General features: G+C 33.0%; 1 protein-coding gene across 2 annotated transcripts in view; it reads left to right on the top strand.

Annotated features, from left to right (window-relative positions):
• The window catches only part of Gli (carboxyl ester lipase-like protein Gli), a 34,200-nt gene extending 16,294 nt beyond the window's left edge, over positions 1–17,906 (top strand). Inside the window, exons 10-15 of one of the 2 annotated variants that reach the window (XM_089696829.1) lie at positions 3,164–3,456; positions 7,862–8,057; positions 9,730–9,845; positions 13,979–14,014; positions 15,214–15,364; positions 15,913–17,906. In XM_089696829.1, coding sequence (XP_089552955.1) covers positions 3,164–3,456; positions 7,862–8,057; positions 9,730–9,845; positions 13,979–14,014; positions 15,214–15,364; positions 15,913–16,086 — 966 coding nt within the window. In that variant the 3' untranslated portion in view covers positions 16,087–17,906. The remainder of the gene's footprint in view (positions 1–3,163; positions 3,457–7,861; positions 8,058–9,729; positions 9,846–13,978; positions 14,015–15,213; positions 15,365–15,912) is intronic. The other variant, XM_089696830.1, reaches the window with a different exon arrangement.
• The last annotated feature ends 5,106 nt before the right edge of the window (positions 17,907–23,012 follow it).

Here is a 23,012-nt window from a genome sequence, read left to right as displayed (position 1 = left end):
CCGCGATTCCATAAAGCTAAGGTTATAGGACAAGGTTCAAGGAACGTTATACCGATAGAGATTGGTAAACGGAAGACTAAGGTCCCTATTAAAAATGTAAAACGCCCTCCGCAGGTGGTGTTGGCTGATAGTGATGAGGTCCGCGCTGGCCCTTCAACTACAACTTCTTCAACATAACCCGGGAATTTATCCTGTGAAAGAAGGGCAAGCATATCTCCAAACAGACTATTGGACTATAATTAAGGTTTTAAATTTAGATAAGATAAATGATGACTTAAATTTTATTATTAGCAAATACAGTGAATTCGATAGTTTAATTAATAAGAATATTTCATACTTACACGATTTTCAAGTGGCAAAATATCACGCTGAATATATTCGCGACATAACGGTTCAGAAATACGAACAGTTAGTTCCACACAAACGCGTCAAAAGAGGTATCCTCAACCCTCTGGGTTCCTTAATTAAAATTATAACGGGAAATTTAGACTATAGTGACGCAATTAGATACGATAAACTTACAGCTAAACTTGAAAACGATCAGACTATCATTAGAAATAAAATTACCTTAATATCTAAAATGCTCGATAGTTTTATCAATTCTACTGAAGTCTTAAATCAAAATTCTAATATATTAGATAAGCGTTTAAAAATTGTAGAATCTATGATTAAGGAATTAGCATCTAAGGATAATCATTGGGTTTATACTACTTATGTTGTAAGCCTTTTAAATTTATTTGTTAGTAATTTTCGTTCTATTTTTATAAAATTAGGAGAAATAGAGACTGCTCTAGCATTTAGTAAAGTATCCATATTACATCAAAGTATTATTAATTCTACTGAACTGTTGCAACATTTAATTCTTATATCTCAAACTGAAAATTTAGTGTTTAAAGCGAGTGAGGCAAATTTAGTAAAACTAGAAGAAACTATTAATGTTAAATCGTATATTAAACAAAACCAGATTACGTTCATAATGGAGGTTCCAATTACAGATAATTATACTTATAACTATTACAAATTATACTCTATACCTATGTACCGTGAATCCGATAGTAAAACCTTTTCTATTTTTCCTAAATATCCTTACCTGTTGGCAAAGGGGATGAAATACTTACCGATTGTAAAACCGTGCCGATCGCTCGCTGCTGGAGAACAATTTCTATGCGATGAACAAAATCAAACGCCATATCCTGAAACTACTTGCATAGAACAACTGCTTAAATTTGAAGGAAATCCAATGCACTGCAAACAACAGCTAATCAATATAGAGAATGTAAGAATTCAAAGAATCACACCTATAAGTTGGATACTTTTCTCAAAATACAGAAATACTCTGACTCAAATTTGCAATGGTGATGTCAGCAAATATCCTGTCGTGGGCACATACATAATGACCATCGACGAACCATGTAGCATCGAGATCCAGAATATAACGATTCGCCCTCACCAAGTAATCACTGAGAATGATCCTGTGGAACCAACGAAAATTATAGTTTTGCCGCAATTACCTGTGAATAGAACTCCAATATTATCCAGTACACGTGTACTCAATATGCGAGGCATCAACTTGGACGAAGTTAAATATATGTCAACGATATTAAAGCAATCAGTGTTCAGTGATAGTGAAATGGTTAACAGTGAAAGAAATTTTAGATTCAGTGCTACTTTAGGCTATACGTCTCTATTTTTAATCTTTGTACTTGTAATTCTATTTTTACTTTACTTACTTCGTTATAAGATATTAAATGTAACATGTCTGCGAAATCATCGGATAGTTATTAAAAATGAACAAACCGATAATTTCGCACTTAAGGAGGGAGGAGTTACGCATCCACCCCAACCCTCTGTGTTAGGTTGAGCAATAGCTTTCCGCTGGCCTCAGCAAGACCACCGGAGAGTTCTTGCAATTTAACATAAGCATAGCAGTTATTGAAAAACATTTGTTTCGTAATAAGGTATCGATTGTATCATTGCATGTAATTCTGGCATTAACATTTGTGACTCCAAATCGTCCACTTGTTATAGTTAAGTAATTAAATAAGTTTAATTTTAATTTTATTTTATTTCTTTTTTTTAAAAAAAGTCAAATCGCTCCCGCAAAGTTTAACTAACTAGTCATTAGGCAATAAATTAGTCGGGAAGTACAAATAAAACAAACATTTATACATCACTAGCTTTCCGCCCGCGGCTTCGCCCGCGCAGTCAAAGAAAAACCCGCATAGTTCCCGTTCCCTTGGGATTTCCGGGTTTGCGTCATTTTCCCGGGATAAAAAGTAGCCTATGTCCTTTCTCGGGTATCAAAATATCTCCATACCTTTGAACTGAAAATTGGTTCAGTAGTTTAGGCGTGATTGAGTAACAGATAGACCGAGTTACTTTCGCATTTATAATATTAGTATGGATTTTTATGTAATTAGATCAGTACTATTTTCTCTAAAAATCTTTGAAAAGGCCTTTTGTTATAATATTAATTATATTGCTCAGGCAAAAATATACTTAGAAAATTTTCATTGACTTATGTTAGTCAATAAATAGTCTACCTTTCCTTCTAACAACATTTGCTGTTATAGGTATATTTTTTCAATATTAACTTTATTATATCTTCATACTTCATAAATTCGTATCAAGATACCACTGCATTACGTACTTATATTAATTAGCGGGTTCCAGATGTAACCCAATTTGGCGCTCTTTAAATTCATTAATTATAATGTAAATCTAATGAGTATTTAATTTTTAATTGATTTCTAGAACAATATTTTAAAATGAACTCTCAATACGCAATCGTTTTTTATAACATAGGTACATGGAAGATATGTGACCTACAGTAATATGTATTTTAAGTCTGTACAAAGGCTAATAACAAGATATTTGATTTGTTTCCGCTTCGGCTTGTACATAATAACTCTCATCTATACTAATATTATAAAGCTGAAGAGTTTGTTTGTTTGTTTGAACGCGCTAATCTCGGTCCGATTTGAAAAATTCTTTCGGTGTTAGATAGCTCATTTATCGAGGAAGGCTATAGGATATATTATATCATCACGCTACGATCAACGGGAGAGAAGTCACGGGGGTGAAACCGCGCGGAGCAGCTAGTAAGTTGTTTAAAACAAGTATGGCTTCTAAATAAACAACTAACATCTAAATTTCTCCCCAGCTCCTCTCAGACTTCCTATACCGAGCACCGACAGACAAAATGGTGAAACTCCTCCTGGAACAAAAGGTCCCAGTCTACATGTACGTGATGAATACAACAGTGGAAGCGTTCCGATGGCCGCAATGGAGACAATACTCACATAATGTGGAACATTATCTCCTAGCTGGTGCACCGTTTATGGACCCTGAGTTCTTCCCCACAAGGCACAGAATCGAACGGCAAGCTTGGACGCCGAATGATAGGAACATGAGTCATTTCTTTATGAAGGCGTACGCGGATTTTGCGAGATATGGGTAAGTTGGAAAGTGTGAAGTAAAGATTTAAGCGCGTCACACACGGTGAAGATACTATAATATTTTATCTTAAGATACTGTTATATTTTATATTACAGTATCTTAACTAGGGCATGCAGAACCGAGTCCGGTTCCAAGTTTCTGAAACCCGGTTCCAAATCGAGCTCAGAACCGGGTAGAACCGGGTTACCCGGTTCTTCTATAATACTTCGGAAAAAAATACGAAATTTAACAAAAGTAACTGTAAAAGTACCTGATGGGCCTTTTATTTTACGCGGCTTGTTTCTTATTTTATTAAATTAATAAAGAAACAAAATTTCACTACTTCTCTTTATTTATCAGTCTTATAAAAGTACCTTGTTATCATAATATCACATATAAACTTAAACCTTATTCATTAACTGAAAACTGTAAAGCAAAAAACCGGCCAAGTGCGAGTCGGACCCGCGCTCCGAGGGCTCCGAACAAACCTATTTTTTATAATGTTGTAACTTTAAAATTTATGTATCTAGCAATTTTTCCTTTATCTGTGTTATAAGACGTTACTTTTGCCAAATTTAAAGTCTCTGTGTTCAATGTTCATGAAAAGTACCCAGCTGTAGGTTTTGGGTCCCATGCGAATGTCGAAATTTGCGAAAATTTTCAGCATTTACGGCTGTATCTTTTGATGCGTTGCTTGTGAGTTTGACTTTTTCACATAAAAGGGACCGAAGACTTGAGTATTCGATATAAATTTCAGCTTGATACCAAAAACAAAAACATGACTGGATATATGAAACAGTAAAATCAACAGCTCTTCAAATTCACGACAAATCTAATAAAAATATTTCTGTAGCCTAATTTTTGTCATTTTCGAAGCCTAATTATTTTTTTTTTTGGTAATACAACCGTAGGAAACTTATAGCATCTAAGGTTGGACAACCAATCAGAGCCACGCTTGAGGCGTGGCACGAAAATTCGCGATGCACGTGAGTCTGACGTTGCCAGATACAATAAATTTGCTAAAATAATGCAGCAAAATATAAATAATACTTTATATTTTAATATTTTGGTCGGAACCGGGAGAACCGGGTTTCATACTATTCAGACCCGGTTCTCAAGATCATTAAAAAACCCGGGTTTACCCGGGTTTTTCGGAACCGGGTAAACCCGGGTGCATGCCCTAATCTTAACCCTTAAAGTCGCAAGGTATATGATGTGAATAAAACCAAAAAATATGAGTTTAATTTGTTTATTACTTATAAAAAAGACATAGTTATGACAATAAAAAAAATTACAATATTGTATTTTTGGAAAAATCATATGTATAGAATACCATACAATGCTACTCCTAGTACAAACTGACTATTTTTGACAATGTATAGTATACTAGACATTGTGCTTTTTATTGTTTCGTATGATAAGCCAAAAAACAGTTTCTATTTTTAACATAGCACAAATGTACTTTGCATTTTGTGCACATAGTACTGGCTTGACCAATTTTACAGTATTTACACCGCTGATAACCGGTCAACTGTGGCCAGTGATCAAATTTGTCATATCGTACTTGGTCACTAGGCCTCTCGGCTACCAGTTTCTTTATTTTATTTTTCTGCGATACAGATTCTACATTTCTTACAGCAACTTCTCTATCTCTCTTCAACAGTCCCATAAAAACTTCATACCTAAATTCTTTCAAATGGTCTTTCTTCATCATGACATTCCCCATTTTGTCGTGTCTACGACGCAATAACCACCCGTTATTTATGCATATATCTAAAAGTTGGGAAAAGATGTTCATATACCAATGGTGGGATTTGATGCCAGTGCGATAGAGTGCTATCAACATATCCGCTAAGTTGACTCCACCCATATTGCGGTTGTAGTGCTTTACTACTTGTGGACAGGTGACATCTACTCGAGTTTTAGACTCTTTACTGAACCTTTTAATTTTTTATAATGTGTACGTAAGAACCACTTTACTATACTGAGTTTGTTTTTGTTGCAATCTACTTGGCTGAATGCTCCTCTTCCTTTTTTTTTTCAGGGTCTTATCTGTAAGTACTTAATTTGCCAGTAGCATGTTTCAATCTATTCTGTCGTATGGTTCCCAAGCCCGTATTCGGGGGAATTCCCAAGCTTCATAATTACATTGGGAGGGACTTGGAAACACGTCTTCATCAAGGACCGGCGTAAGAGGAGCTTGAAATTGATCTTGAACTAAAACGGAAGATTCTATCTCTCGGTCAATTTTGTTATCGGTAAAGTCTGTGTGATCAGAACTTTCACAAATGTTGAGCCTCTCAAATGAAGCATATACTGAAGGCGCAGGTGAGCTTTGCGGAGTTTTACATTCGTCGTCACTACTGGATCCATCGCTAGCATCTGACCCAGCATCTCTTGCGGGGACTAACGCTAAAATTCGTTTGGTCCTTTCATTGGAAGCAGTCTAAAACAAAGCAAAAATAGCAGTCATGCAAACCACAACAATAAACAATAAAACCGATGTAAAATAAATAAAATACAGTGCGTATAATTTTTGATTTTACGTATAAATTTACATATAAATATAAAATACATTGTCGTCTCTTCAGTAGCAGTGTATATTATTCTATACATAACAAAAAAATGTTAGATCAGTGCTATGGTAGCGATGTATAGTATGCTATACATAGAAAGAAAACGTTAAAAAAATGCATAATACCGTGCACAGCCCTTTATTTATGCAATAAACCTTTAGAATAACACTTTGGCAAGCCATACTTTTCAACAAACACCCATAAATAGCGTTCAAAACATTTTTAATTTTTAAATCTTACCTTGGAAGAAACTGGCGGACGCATCTTGTCGGTTATTTTTCACCAATTATTCGAAATTGACATTGAAAGCCACAGTTTTTAGTTATTGACAGTTGAAGAAACGTTCAAAAATATCAAATTGCTCAAAAAACGGATTCTACAACCATAAATAAATCTAGTAGAATTTTTGAAAGTATGATGTATAGTATTATATACGAAGTGACTTTAAGGGTTAAGGGTGCGTATAAAGCAAAATTACCAATCTTCTATTAGATGATACGTGTAATATTCAAGACCAAATCTAAAAAATAAAATACCTATATATCAAACTAGATGATATGTTCAACGATTCTGTTTAATCAAAAACATAAAATATTAAAATTTACTCGATAAAAAAATCGTTGAACATATCATCTAGTTTGATATATATTTTATTTTTTAGATTTGGTCTTGCATATTACACGTATCATCTAATAGAAGATTGGTTATTTTGCTTTATGCGCCCCCTTAACGCATCCGGTATCAGCGTTCGGACCATCATTTTTCTTTTTGTCATTGCGTACTAAGACCCCTGTAGAACCGCCATCCTGTTACAAATGACGCGAAATTTTGTGGGTCATTTGTAACAGGATGGCGGTTCTACAGGAGTCTTAGTACGCAATGACAAAAAGAAAAATGATGGTCCGAACGCTGATACCGGATGCGTTAAGTTACTGTAATCTATCTATACATATAATAAATCTGTAGAAGGGTCAATTCTGTACATTGAAAATATTGAAAAAATAAATAGCAGGGGGTGTTACTGGATCGATACCAAACCCAAATATGTGATTAAAAAAATTTTTGTCTGTCTGTCTGTCTGTATGTGAAGACATCACGTGAAAACTACCGGTTCGATTTCGATGAAACTTGGTATAATTATACCTTATTATCCTGGGCGTAAAATAGGATACTTTTTATCCTGGAAAAATACGTAGAAAAAAATTAATCTTAATTTTTCAGTTTTATCCATAGACGTTGTTCTGTAGAACCGCGAACACACGTTGCGTATAGGCCTAGCCGTATTTGGGTCCAATAGATATTTATAAGATGTCATTGTCAGAGTTACTCAAAATGGAGAAATAATCCATCCACACAAAGACCGACATCCGCGCGGACGGAGTCGCGGGCGGAAGCTAGTATAAAATATAACAGTATCTTAAGATAAAATATTATAGTATCTTCACCGTGTGTGACGCGCTTAAATTATATATGGATTTTAATGTTTTTAGAACCTGTAATTGAATGAAAAACAATAAAAATAATATGACATCGTGTATGTAATTTAAGCAATTTGATAAAATTCAAAATTATAAATTAAATAAAATAATAATTTATTCAGTATCGCAAAATCAGCTTATTTTTAAATTTTGTCGTATTTTCAAATGTTATTTTACATAATATAAGAGTTGTTAAGGAATGAGGCGGTTGGAATGATGTTTGAATGCAATTTGTACAAGAATAATTATGATTAACCAGTGTAGCCATTCAACAACTTATTATATTTCTTATTTAACTGGTTATATAGATATTTTATAGTTAAATGCTATCTCAGAACATCTAACCTTATCACAAACACTACATTGCAGCAACCCAACCCGTTCCCGCATCCTGGGCATGCACTTCGAAGTGGCTGAAGCTGGACAACTGCGCTACCTGAACCTGAACACGACCTTCAACTCGAGCATCCAGCTGAACTACCGGCAGACGGAGCTGGCCTTCTGGACCGTGTACCTGCCCAATGTTGTGGGCCGCTTCGTACCTACCTACCCGCCGATCACTGAGGTGAGATACCGGTGTTGATACCGGTATCGGTATTGGTATCTGTAACGGTATTGGTACCGGTAACGTAGCTAAAAAAACTTGGGTTCACTTCTGAACACGACAGACAACTGAACTACCGGCAGACGGAGCTGGCCTTCTGGACCGTGTACCTGCCCCATGTTGTGGGCCGCTTCGTGCCTACATACCCGCCGATCACTGAGGTGAGATACCGGTGTTGATACCGGTATTGGTAACGGTATTGGTATCGTTATCTGAAACGGTTTTGGTACCGGTAACGTAGCGAGAAAACTGGGTTCACTTTTGAACACGACGGATAACTGAATTACCGACAGATACAGCTAGCCTTCTAGAATTGTTACAGAATTGTACTGCTTATTGTGATGTGATAGATAACATTAACACCGGTATCGTGATACATATCGATAACGGTAACGAATGTTTATTAAACATCTATTTATTAAACTAGTTTTGAATAGTCAAAATCCTTATTAAAAATGAATACGATAAAATATGAAAGGACCAAACCGATTTCAACAAATAGTACCTACGTCGGTAAGGATTATTGTTCATAATGAAATCTAAAACGGTACTGTCACCAAACTAATCAATACGATCAGCAAGTATAGGTAAACCAGAATCTGATGGCAATTAGGGAAATCAAAATTTTGAGTGTGCAACCCTAGGGAAAATGGACTGAACGATCTTGATACTGCTTATTTTTTAGTTTGTTCTCAATATCATTAGTCACATTACATAAGTGGACAATACTGTACTTAATAATGAGATATCCACTTAAAATTATGGAGGTGCATACTTACATGTATAATATACATATTACTTTTATACAGGTAATACATATTATTATTTACACATACCTATATTTGTATGTTCATTATCATTATGCCATGTGAAAATATCAATGTTATATCGATAGAAAACTAGACTACTTATAATTTTTTTATAAAATAAAATAAAACTATGTAAATTTATTTTCGTAGGTATTAACAGATACACACATTATAAAATTAACTTGGACAGCTTGAACTTGACGAATAGCCGTATTGGAAACTCCTGTAATAAGTTTTCATAAAATTATATTCCAATCAACAAACAATATTATAGTTACATACATATAATATTTTTTAATTGAAAGTATCAAAGCGGGTAAGTCCAATTTACCAATAAAATCTTCTAAATTGAAAATTGTGATGTGTTTGACCCTTCTTCATCAAATATTTTTCTATACACATTATAAACAACATCTCTTGCTTGTGATCATAGCGGCTTTTTCGACATTTTCGAAGATTTTTTAGACTAAATCCTAAAAATTATTTATCAACTGCAAAAAAGACAAATAATTTGACAACCAATTTGATACTTGTCAAATAAGTTGCCACATGAAAATCTTTTATTTCCTAGATATAAATATGCCATCAGATTCTGGTAGACCTATATATACTTGCGACGTATCTATGAAAATCATTATTAAAATCATAAAAATATATAAGTAGCTGCGCCAGTAGATGTTCTACCCTATTTTAACAAAAATATTAAAAATATTATCTGAATAAACTCGAGTAAGGCTGGCTTTTCTCGAGAATTACACTTAGCAAAACATTTGGTGATTCTTTTATTATATAGGTTCTTAATTTATATTATTCTTAATTTCCAGTACTGGTGGGAGCCAAAACAGCCTTTACAAATAGCCTTCTGGACTGTATCCAGCGCTTGTCTGCTTCTGATCGTATTATTAGTCGTGTGCTGTATGCTTTGGAGAAATGCTAAGAGGTAGGTTATTATTTCTGTATATTGACGTGATCAGAAAATCCTTATCCATTAATCATAAAAAATTAGTTAATCTAGCTAAATAATTAAGAAAAGATCCAAATTAGTTAGGATAGGCGAAGCACGAATTTCAATAACATAGCTATTTTAAATTACATATCTAACTATCTAAATACTCCAAACTCAAACTCAAACTCAAACATTTATTTATTCAATTAGACTTCTTAAAGAAGCACTTTTGAAACGTCATTACATATTTTAAAATTTACCACCGATTCGGAAAGCAGTATCTACGGAGAAGAACCGGCAAGAAACTCCATAGTTGCTCTTTTAAATCATGTCAGTTTTACAATTTTACAAAATACATATGTAACAACATATAAGTATTGTAATAACATGCCAAAGAACTGTCCTGTGGTTTTTACGCGACAACCCTCCATGGGTTTTTATCGTCCATATATTCCTGAATACTGTAGTACGCTCTCTGAACTAGTACATTTTTTATATAAGTTTTAAATTTAGAACTACTAAACTCTTTAATATTATGAGGAATTCTATTGTAAAAGCGTATACCTTGACCCATAAATGAATTTTTAACTTTAGCTAATCGGAAAAATGGCATTTCAATTCTATTTCTGTTCCTTGTGCCATAACAGTGTCTATCTCCTACTCTTGTGTGTAAGTCGGCGTTTTTGTGTACATGCAAAATATTATTAAATATATACTGTGATGGTACAGTAAGGATACCAGTATTCTTAAAGAGATCTCTTAGTGAGTCCCGAGCACGTAAATTATATATAGAACGAATGGCTCTTTTCTGTAAGATAAATATAGTTTCTATATCTGCTGCCCTGCCCCATAGTAGAATTCCATAGGACATAATACTATGAAAGTAGCTGAAATAAACCAGTCTAGCTGTATCTTCATCGGTGAGATGCCTTACCTTTCGGACTGCATATGCTGCTGAACTGAGCTTACCTGCAGCGGTGTTGACATGGGCTCCCCACTGTAGTTTCTCGTCCAATGTTAACCCAAGAAATACAGTCGATTCTGTAGGGTGTAATACCTCCCCGTTCAAGGTAATATTTCTGCTTAACTTTTTAACGTTTGGTAGTAAAAATTCAACACAAGTTGTTTTTTTGGCATTTAATAATAAATTATTAGCAGTAAACCAGTCGGATATGTGTAAAAGAGCACTGTTCACTTCGTCAACATTTGGGTCATGCCTATCCACATTAAATATTAATGAGGTATCATCTGCAAACAGAACTATTTCACACCTATCCTGTAAATAATAAGGTAGATCATTGATATATACCAAGAACAAGAAGGGTCCTAAAATAGATCCCTGTGGAACACCAATGTTAATTGACGCACCGCTAGAACGTTCTCCATTAACAACTACAGTTTGTATCCTATCATGCAGGTATGAGGCTATGAGGTTCTGAGCTTGTCCTTTAATCCCATAGTGATTAAGTTTACGCAATAAGGTACAATGTTCAACGCAGTCAAATGCCTTGGAGAGGTCACAAAATATCCCCAAAGCATTTTTTGAGTTTTCCCATGCCTTATATATATGTGTTAGTAGTGCAACTCCAGCATCTGTGGTTGAGCGCCCCTTTGTGAAACCAAACTGTTTGGTGTGCAGCAAATTATTAGATGCAAAGTGACTAGTCAATTGGTTTAATATTAACTTTTCGAATACCTTACTTAATGTTGGTAAAATCGAGATAGGTCTATAGTTGTTACAGTCTTCTTGATCGCCTTTCTTAAATAGAGGTATAACTTTACTAAGCTTTAATAAATTAGGAAATGTACCATAGTCACAACACTTATTAAATATAAAAGCTAAATTGTTCGCAATATTTTCTATTATATTATTAACTAAATTTACGGACATTCCCCAAAGATCACAAGTATTTTTTAAATTTAGTGTCTTAAAGGCTGTAACAATATCATTAGCAGTTACGTGTCGCAATTCAAATAATGTGCTGCACCCCGCAACATGGTCCCTCAAAAAGGTCTCTGCAAGTGCTGAAGACGAATTTAAATTATTAGTAATGCTAGCAGGGACACTACTAAAGAAATCTTCAAATGCAAGCGCAACATCAGCATTTTTGTCAATAACCATGCCATTATTAACAAGTTTTATGGTATTACTTGATTTGCTTTTACCCATTTCACCATTAATAATAGACCAAACTGTTTTAACTTTATTATCGGAGTCGCGTATTTTATCTCTGATATACAAACGCTTCGCAGTAAAACAAACAATTTTAAAAGTTTTTGAGTAATTTCTAACATAACTAAGAAAAGATGGGTCTTTATTATATTGCTTCATACCATATAACTCATAAAGAACGATCCTACACCTATGTATGCTAGGTGTCGCCCATTTACTAAATGGTAAATCCTTGGTAATATTTAAAGATTTAACTTTAAATGTTTTTTCAAATTCATTATGCACTAAATTAAAAAGATTTTTAAACATTTCACAAGGATTATTATGACAGGATTGATCATTCAGTACGGGCAGGCTTTTATTAATATTATCTCTAAATTTATTAATGCCTTTTTTAGTTATAGGCCTAACATTAATTCTTTTAAATTCAGGTAAACAATCCCATTCAAAAACTACTTTCTGGCCACAGTGATCCGAAGTGAGTGTATTGAGAATATTTTTCTCTAAACAGTTGCAGTCGCAGTATATATTATCAATACAGGTTGCAGAAGTAGGTGTGATTCGTGTGGGTTCATTAAAAAGTTTATACAGATTAAATGACTGAAACAAATTAACAATTCGTGTTGCCGTTTGTGTTTGTAAAAGTATATCAATATTAAAATCACCACATACTATAACTTTTTTTTTACTCCTACTTAAACGCTTTAATATTTCTTCCATGACTGTCTCAAACATATTATAGTCACTGGAAGGGGGTCTATAAACGCAAACAATAATATAACGCTCCAGCTCCACACAGGACAGTTCAATGGTCCGTTCTACAGAAAGGCTAACAATGTCAGTTCGTTCCTTGCATTTTAAACTATTGTGTACAAAAATAAGAGAACCTCCATGAATAGCGTTTGTTCTAAAGTATATACTTTTTAATTTATAATTATCAATATTTATTAACAACTGACATTGTTTAAGCCAATGTTCTGTTACACAAAATATTTTAATTCTATTATGATTTAAAAATAATTCTATTTCTAATAATTTGCTAGCCAAGCCTTGAATATTTTGATGCACAATAGAAAAAGACTGCTTAGCTGTTGTCTTATAAACTAGTTTAAATCTAGCTTAGGGCTAGATTGTCTGTCAACACTTAAACTAGGTTGATGTATATAATTACTACTACATAAAATTATAGTAGATCCAGGGTCTGATACTAAACATGTACCAGACTGGTTAATAATTTTATATGCTATTAACATAGCAAGTTCTCTCTTATATCTAAATGGCAGATACACTGTATTCTTTGTCAAACAAAAAGATTTAATACAAGAATTTATGTCAAAATATATAAATGCATCACTATGATGATTTGTTAAATTATATAATTTCAAGTTAATATTATAGATAAATTTATATTGATTTTGTGTCAAACCAGGCAAATATGGTAATGTACACAACATAAATTTGCATTTTGTCTCACTACTAATTTTTAACATTTTTTGAAATCCTATATCTATGTCATGTTTTTTTAATTTAAAACTATCTCCATATAATATAATAACAATACTATTTTCATTAAAAGTAAAAGTAGGGATTAGTCAATTAATTATTAAATGTATCTTACAGTTTATTATTACAGTTCTGTAATTTCAGTATGTCAAAGAAGAAGTCCGAAATCGTGTTAACTATTTTTGTGTAACTAACATTTTTAAATATTTAATTATCATTTCGAACTAACTGTTTTTTATTATGTATGTATTATAATTATTGAATATGTTTATAAATTTATAAAGAATAGAAAAAAATCCATCACGAGGCGGGACTCGAACATTGGCGTGAAAGGATGCGGGTTCGAGTCAAACCTCGTGATTGAATTTTTTCTATTCTTTATAAATTTATATTTATAAAGCATTTGAATGCCATAAAACCAAAAATATCAAATTGAATATGTTATTAACAGGGCTATACCACCAAAATGGAAACTATTACCGGCCATGTATGTAAACTAATATAGTAACGCTTATTGTGCACCCGCCTTTATCCAACACACACTTTACTTAGTATTTGATTCCACATATGATTTAATTTCATAACACGTATTCTATGTAAATAAGAAAAACGTTTGCCTTTGTATGCACGTTTTTCTATACTAATATTATAAAGAGGAAAGGTTTGTATGTATGTATGTATGTATGGTTTTCACGCATAAACTACTGGACCGATTTTGGTGAAATTTGGTACAGATAATCTTTAGACCCTGAGAAAAAACATAGGCTATAGTCCTTTTCACCTATGATGATTCCTGTGACACTTCATCCTGTTCCGAATTACGTATTTTATGTTTAAAAAGTCAAAATAATTTTAGTGCATAATATTTTTATTTTATGGCGGCATTATTACCAAAAATATAAAAATGAAACATCTTAAGCTTATAAATCAAAAACAGTATTGTTTAGTTTAATATAATGAAAAATAAAATAAAATAACACAAAAATATAATACCTACGCAATTCGTGTACATGAAATGGATCGTTGAAAAATCATAGAGTTGGAAAATCATATAATCGGCGCCCATCTTGTGATCGTTTGTCAATCGAGTCAATCGTCTGTACGAGTGCGTCAGCCTTGTATACAAGTTGCATTTTTATATTGACACTTTACGTGGTATTCTGTTATTTTTACTAATTGTTATTGTTGACTTTTAGTTGCTGTTGTTTACTAAGTTTCCTTAGTTAATTGTTGGCGAAATGCCGAAAAAACTAATTTTGCTACTTTATTCAAATCGATTTCATTTCCATATTAGAATATTATCGATTATCGGAAACAATTGATACGATTTCAGTAACCGACATCTCTACACGTGTCAAAAATCGATGTGTCACAGAAATCATCCTAGGTGGAAAGGACTATAGTTACCTTTTATTGCGAAATATGTACCACGGGCGAAGCCGGGGCGGACCGCTAGTGTATATAAACAGATTTTTGTTAGTACATATAATTATTATTAACGCACTTTCTTTTTCTATATTTTTTTTTTATCTCAAAGGAACAAATAAAAAACTTCACTTTTCTTACTTTACTACTTGTTACGAAGACATGCAACTTATATTATAAACATAATTTATTTTTATTTATGCACCTTTACATATTTATTAACATTATTAAAAGTATTTAACTATATTTTTGTCTCAACAGAGAAACCGACCGATTCTACAACGGCGACATATTTATCGTGCCCGAACTAGACAGCGGCATAGACAACACGACTCGCTCCAGAGACAATATATACGAGTATAGAGATGTGCCCGTGAAAACACCGCAGACACCACAGACTATGACTAGAACGGTGTGTTATTTATTATTTTTAATGTATAAATAATAAGAATAAGTGTTACGTTAATTGAAATTTACACTCTTTATGAAGTGTTAATTTGCGTCTATAATACATAAAACCAAGAGATAGAGATCTTTTAATTCAGTATTTTCTTAATAAATATTTTGTTTTTCTTTCCTTATAAGTATGCATTTTTGATATTAATAAAAAATATTTCCTATGTTACTTGGTAAAAATGACGCTTTGTTATGTAAAAAATAGATCGATTAGTTTGTGAGTTCAATGCTAAAACAAAAAACTTCAATATTAGTTAAGATAAACATATTTCAATATTATTAAATCGCCGAAAGTCGATATATAGATCACTCGAATGCGAAACCCACACAAATTAATTTTATGAAGTGAAACTTCTTTGATAGTAAAATTTCATGGTCGCGTCATGGCAATATCATGGAGTAAGACGATTTTGGTATCTTTGAATCTTGTCAAAGAAGGTCCACTTTTGACACGTGTGCTCGGCAAACACTATCTTTTTCCTAAATGAAAAATTATTCTTCCAGATAAGCCAACCAGCCACAATCCAATCGTCCCGCGCGCCATCAGAAGCGTCCACAGAGTCTGCGATATCGCTCAAGGAAGTTTCCAGAAAGCCAGATCCAAGAGGCATCTCCCCCGTGCCCAGAGCACGGTCGAGGACCAAACTCGTTGATGGAGTGCCACAGACAACTGTTTAATCTGTTTAATAGTGTTTTAGAAAAAATATATAAGTAGTAAAACCTACTTGGAGTGGATTTTTTCAGAAAAAAATGATATAAACCTCTTTGAAAACAAAGTTTTTCATCTAAAAATGTAGAGGTTTTCGACCATAACCAGGACTAAAAACGTTGATGGAGTGCCTTAGATCACTGTTTATAAAAAATTTGTAAATGTACTGTTTCAGAAAAAAGATTGCAATTTTATTTTTATTTTTAAATTGTTTGTGAACACATGAATATATTTTAACTTTTTCCCTAGCCAAATCTTATTGGAAGTTTAACATTTTTATTTTTTTCCATTATAATTAAAAATTATTGTGACCATTAGTTTTTAAATATGTTAGTTGAATAAACAAAATGCGCATATTAAGTAACTAGCTTCCGCCCGCGACTCCGTCCGCGCAGATGTCGGTCTTCGCGTGGATGGTTTATTTCTCCATTTTGAGTAACTCTGACAATAACATCTTATAAATATCTATTGGACCCAAATACAGCTAGGCCTATAATAATACCCAACGTGTGTTCGCGGTTCTACAGAACAACGAAAAATTAAGATTATTTTTTTTCTACGTATTTTTTCAGGATAAAAAGTATCCTATTTTACGCCCAGGATAATAAGGTATAATTATACCAAGTTTCATCGAAATCGAACCGTTAGTTTTCACGTGATGTCTTCACATACAGACAGACAGACAGACAGACAGACAAAAATTTTTTTAATCACATATTTGGGTTTGGTATCGATCCAGTAACACCCCCTGCTATTTATTTCTTCAATATTTTCAATGTACAGAATTGACCCTTCTACAGATTTATTATATTATTAAGTAATTAATTTTCTAATTTTGATTCTAAATCTTATTGCTATTTTATTCCGTCATTTTTATTAGGATTTTTTTTTATTCATAAATGAATTTTAGATTTTTGCATTTGGCAGCTTTTCGTTATTGGCGAATTATAAAATAATTTAGTGTTAAGTTTATTAATTACCACCGTATTTTTATAAAATTAGATCTCTTGTAAGCAGTATAAGATCCGGAGTTTTTAATCGGAATTCATATTATTATTTATGAACACAATCAAAAAAACTAGAAATAATTATTAAGTCTCTACTTCTCAAAGTTTTAGCGCATTTGTCTCGTTAAAATTTGGAGTAATTACATGTATTTTTTTTATGTGAATTATTATTTATTAACTCCGGGTCCAAATGTTCATTGAACAAATGTAATGCCATTACCATTTTTATTTTAGATCTTCCAACGAGATATATTTTTATTTTGAGCGTTTTTAATTGTTACCTTAAAGGTACGGTTCATGTGAAATGTGCTATTTTAATTTTTTTTTCTTTTTTTATGTTATATTTTTATGCTTTAAAAACGTGCATGATTTAATGTATTTACTTCAATGTTTTTTCTATTACAGTTATAGCTTTTATTGTATTAGGTTATTTTATCAACTTGATTTTTACACAATTATTACACAAAATAGAAATATGTAATAAAAAGTGATAAATATTAGATTTTCTTTAGTTTTCAAAAGATGTAGTTCGCACCTAAATTATATGATATCGCTTCGTTCTTCGATGAAATTATACTATCATTTTTAAATTAAATTCTTGTACGTGATGAAAATTGTTAAAATTAAGTGATTTAGTATAATAATTATAATATGTTGTGGTATGTTTGTGATCGTCCTGTCCGTCCAGCGAAGTGCAATTATTGACTTTTGTAGTATTTATTACAGACACTGCCAGCGTGTTTTTGTATATATAGAAAATAAAATATTTTTTTCTCAAACAATTGTGTTTTATTCATTTTATAAGGTGTATCATCCTGCTCCCATTGCCAACGTGAAAAAGCAAACACCAAATTTAAAATAAAATAGTTAATAAGAAAATATTTTACAGTCATCAGGAATATTACATTTTTCAAAATCAACGTAGTTTTTGAATTTGTCCATTATACAGGGTGTCCCAGTATTGGTATACTGAGCGCGAAGGGACTTGTTGCATACACTGATCACGTAAAAATGCTTAAACAACAAAATTGCATCAAAAAATTTTTGCTAAATTTTTCCTGAAAATCCATGTTTTTTTCTCGAGTTTCGCGCAGCCGGCATATACCGCTTCGCTAATGTGAGCATTTTGTCTATGAAAACATAATCTTAAGCTGGTAGCAAAGCTGGGCGGGTTGCTTGTTATGGGTGTACACAAGAAGCTTATATCTAATACACTGGAGATTGCACTATGACCATTAACTTGTAACAAGAAAATATGACGTTGAATGACGCCTGTATGTTTTTTATCCCTTTCACACCTAACTTGCCAAGCTAATAATAAGCTTCAAGCAATAAGCTTCTTGGGTGTACACATAGAGTTTTAAGAACTCATCTATTTTTTACGTACTCAGCGTATGCAAAACTATAACCTCCTTTGAGCTTAGTATACCAACAGTGGGACACCCTGTATATTACAACTATGGAAAAAGTATTTCTTTAACTGTTAAACATTGTTATTGCTCTTTTCTCTGTCTTTATTACGACTAAAGTACCATTACCACTACCATTAGGAGGAATATTTCAAGTGCTTACAATAATAATTGTTTCATTGACTATCCAGCGTGATGACGCTATTTAGCAAATCATTAAAAAACTATTCAAGACTAAATAAAACAAACTACACTCACAAATAACACTACTGACCAACTAAAACACTACAAACGACGAGTGGGGGTCTTCAAGCGTAAAGTGAACAGGTACCTTCTAGAGAAGCGCGTTCCATCTTAGACCACAGAGCAAGTAATATAGTAAGAGACGGCACTCAGTACATTGATTTCGAGCTCACGCACACATATGCATGTATTGGCTAAGGGTGATCTTAGACCACATCTCAGCTTAACATCAGGCGAGATTGTGGTCAAGCGCTTCCCTATTCCCAAAAAAAAAATGTGTGCGTGTACTAGTGTACACACGTAAGAAGTGAAACTTCTTATGACCTTATTTTTCAAAAAATAATTTACATACTATATGCAAATTTACAGAAATACGTCGAATCACGCGTGGCAGGGATAAGAAAAAGATGGCGCGTAACGGAAAAATGTCACGCGTAACGAAAAAATGTTACACTAAATTTTTTTCCAACCCCGATAAAGAAGTTTCACTTCAAATATGCTCTAAGTTATAAGTTGAGGTTGCCTTACCTGGCCTTATTCTATCATATTAAAATTTAGGAACATAGTTAAAACATTTTGTTCCAGAAATCATCTCAATAACGTATACGTAGTATATTATTATTAGTCTGTGTCAATAAATAACGTAGAGAAAAATGCTATATAGGCCAGTAGAAATCGACACTAAAAAACCCTAAATTCGCAAAGCACGATGTAGATTTGAATTTTTGGTATGTTGTTTGGATCAGTTAGGGTGATGTAAATCCCAATTTGCAACTTCGAAAAAGTTGTGCTCGCTGCGCACCACGTGATAAACTGCGAAAATTTTGGACTTTTTTCACTTTTTGCTCTAAAAGTCATGAACTATGCGTTTCCGACAAGTATGATTCTGTACATAAATTAAGGTTATTAAATTTGCAACAATTTAAGCCTAACCGCAGCTCTCTAAACCTTATAACGACTAAACTGTGGCCATTCGAAGATGGTTCATTTTTCCGGAAATATTGAAATTTTTAGTTTTGCTCCCGTTTGAACCAAAATATTGGCAAAAACCGCTCGTTCTATGAGAAAGTCGTATAATAAAGTTGTAGTGCATTTAATTTTCTTCCATTAGAGCATAGAACAAAGTCTGTGAGACAAATAGTTCACTCACAATATCTGAAAAACAAAAAGAAGGTAGAAATAGATTTTTAAAGAATTGAAACTGAGGGCATATAAAATCATAAAAAGGATAATACTTTTTCATTTGCAGGATAGGTAATTAACAAAATTACAAAGATAATTAAATTTGCAACAATTTAAGCCTAACCGCAGCCCTCTAAACCTTATAACAACTAAGCTGTGGCCTTTCAAAGTTTTTCCCGAAATTTTCAAATTTTTAGTTTTGCTCCCGTTTGAACCAAAATATTGGCAAAACCGCTCGTTCTATGAGAAGGTCATAAAATAAAGTTGTAGAAAATTTAATTTTGTTAATTACCTATCCTGCAAATGAAAAAGTATTATCCTTTTTATGATTTTATATGCCCTCAGTTTCAATTCTTTAAAAATCTATTTCTACCTTCTTTTTGTTTTTCAGATATTGTGAGTGAACTATTTGTCTCACAGACTTTGTTCTATGCTCTAATGAAAGAAAATTAAATGCACTACAACTTTATTATACGACTTTCTAATAGAACGAGCGGTTTTTGCCAATATTTTGGTTCAAACGGGAGCAAAACTAAAAATTTGAAATTTTCGGGAAAAACTGACTATCTTTGAAAGGCCACAGCTTAGTTGTTATAAGGTTTAGAGAGCTGCGGTTTGGCTTAAATTGTTGCAAATTTAATTAGCTTTGTAATTTTTTTAATTACCTATACTGCAAATGAAAAAGTATTATCCTTTTTATGATTTTATATGCCCTCAGTTTCAATTCTTTAAAAATCTATTTCTACCTTCTTTTTGTTTTTCAGATATTGTGAGTGAACTATTTGTCTCACAGACTTTGTTCTATGCTCTAATGAAAGAAAATTAAATGCACTACAACTTTATTATACGACCTTCTCATAGAACGAGCGGTTTTTGCCAATATTTTGCTTCAAACGGGAGCAAAACTAAAAATTTCAATATTTCGGGAAAAATGAACCATCTTCGAATGGCCACAGTTTAGTCGTTATAAGGTTTAGAGAGCTGCGGTTAGGCTTAAATTGTTGCAAATTTAATAACCTTAATTTATGTACTGAATCATACTTGTCGGAAACGCATAGTTTATGACTTTTAGAGCAAAAAGTGAAAAAAGTCCAAAATTTTCGCAGTTTATCACGTGGTGCGCAGCGAGCACAACTTTTTCGAAGTTGCAAATTGGGATTTACGTCACCCTAACTGATCCAAACAACATACCAAAAATTCAAATCTACATCGTGCTTTGCGAATTTAATGTTAATTTCCACTGGCCTATATATACAATACATGCTATATATGAATTATGAACAAGTAACTTAGTTCAGTGAAAATAGATGTCGCTATACGCTATTGAGTCGAGTTGAATCGCGCTAGCACAGACTAATAATAATATGTGTACGTATACAAGCGCTAGTGAAATATTTTTGTTGTATACTGACTTAGTATACTGATATAATTTTTGAATTGAAAGGCACGACCTATGAGCACAATGAGCTGACTTGCATTTTTATCAATTTTTTCATCAATTTTTGAAAAATCTGACAGTTAGTCAGATTTGTATATAATGTAGTGGAATTTGATTATAATGACTCCGAAGCTGAAGGGATTATCATACACGCCAAACTGAGAGAAAAAAGAGGCCGCCATAGCCCATAGGTAGAAAGCATTTTGTAGAAAATAAACAATCCTGCTGTTTTTGTAACTAGGTACATATTTATTTTATTACTAGCTGTGCCCGCGACTTCGTCCGCGTGTAATAGTAACTGCATAGTAGTTACTACTTACTACTTAACTTTTATTGAATATACATAAGGTAACGGCACCAGTCGTGGACAAGCATCCAGTAATGGACAAAATAAATATAAAATTTAAATATTAAGACCAAAATTAACGTTATATAATTTGAATAAAAGTTTGGTTCATAGGCTATCAAAATACGACACTTCATGTTATTCGGCCAAAATGTTCGAAGATGGCAGAACGTTATGTTTAGTTGCTGCGACTCGTTTCGAAGAAACCCGTTTTTACTAAGGAAATCCTTAAGGAAGTGAGGACACAATTTTGGTTACTTATAAGAATTTTTGTATAAATGTCAGCAAAATTTGATATTACTTTTATTTATAGTAGTTAAGTGTACGAAATATTACACGATTTACTATCATGATAGGATATGTTGTTTAAATAAAATTCTTCAGTGTCCATAACTGTATTTAATTCTATGGATATATCCATTTATCCAGGACATATGTCGAAAATAAACTTTTTTTAAAGGTATTAATTACATGCGCTTGTATGTATTGTCTTTTCTTTCTGATTAATAATATACCTATCACGACCATTTCAAACAAAGGGTTCCAATATTGTACAACAATTGTCCATGACTGGATTTGCTTTGGTTCCTATAATGGACATTGATATTTTTTGTTAAAATTACACTAATAGGTCCAACAACATAATATCTATCTAAACATGAAGAATTTATTTTAGAACAATGGGTCATTATGTGCTGTGCGACTCGTTCTCGGCTTCATTCTCTATCACTGCGTAGAGAAGTCGCATACTGCGTATTGTAACACATCTATCATAGAGAGTTCTCTGATGAACTGTTTGGATCGCTGTCTGCTGCTAAATTCCACCACCATATAGCACACACGCTTAATTTTCATCCACACCATATTGACAACAGTTTAAAAAAAGCTTTTTGCCTCGTGCTACAATTTGGAATCCATATCGATGGACCGATCAGATTGGCTGCTGGCGGATTCAGATTAGCGATTCACTTCACGAGTATAGCGGAATGCCAGGAAACAGAGAGATATGGCGGAACATCGTGAAGCGGGTAACATCTACCCCCCCAAACCTCATGTTGACCACGTTCGCTCTGACTAGAATGATATGACGAAGAAGAAGAAGTCCCAAAATGGATGGAATGGCAGTACATACTTTTTTTAGTTAAATTTTTCATCCCTGACTTATTGAGAAAAAAAACCCATACCTATTGGTGTTTCTTAACGGACATAACTCGTATCAATTAACGATGCATTTGTCCAATTTTTGCCTAGAAAATGGAAATTAAGACTG

This window comes from Colias philodice, chromosome 6 (genome assembly GCF_061535455.1).
Source record: "Colias philodice isolate Cphi_HAF_F1 chromosome 6, ilColPhil1 Martin Lab GWU primary, whole genome shotgun sequence".
Lineage (NCBI taxonomy): Eukaryota > Metazoa > Arthropoda > Insecta > Lepidoptera > Pieridae > Colias > Colias philodice.
Note: the sequence above shows the minus strand (reverse complement) of the source record. Positions and strands in the feature narration are given on the sequence as shown.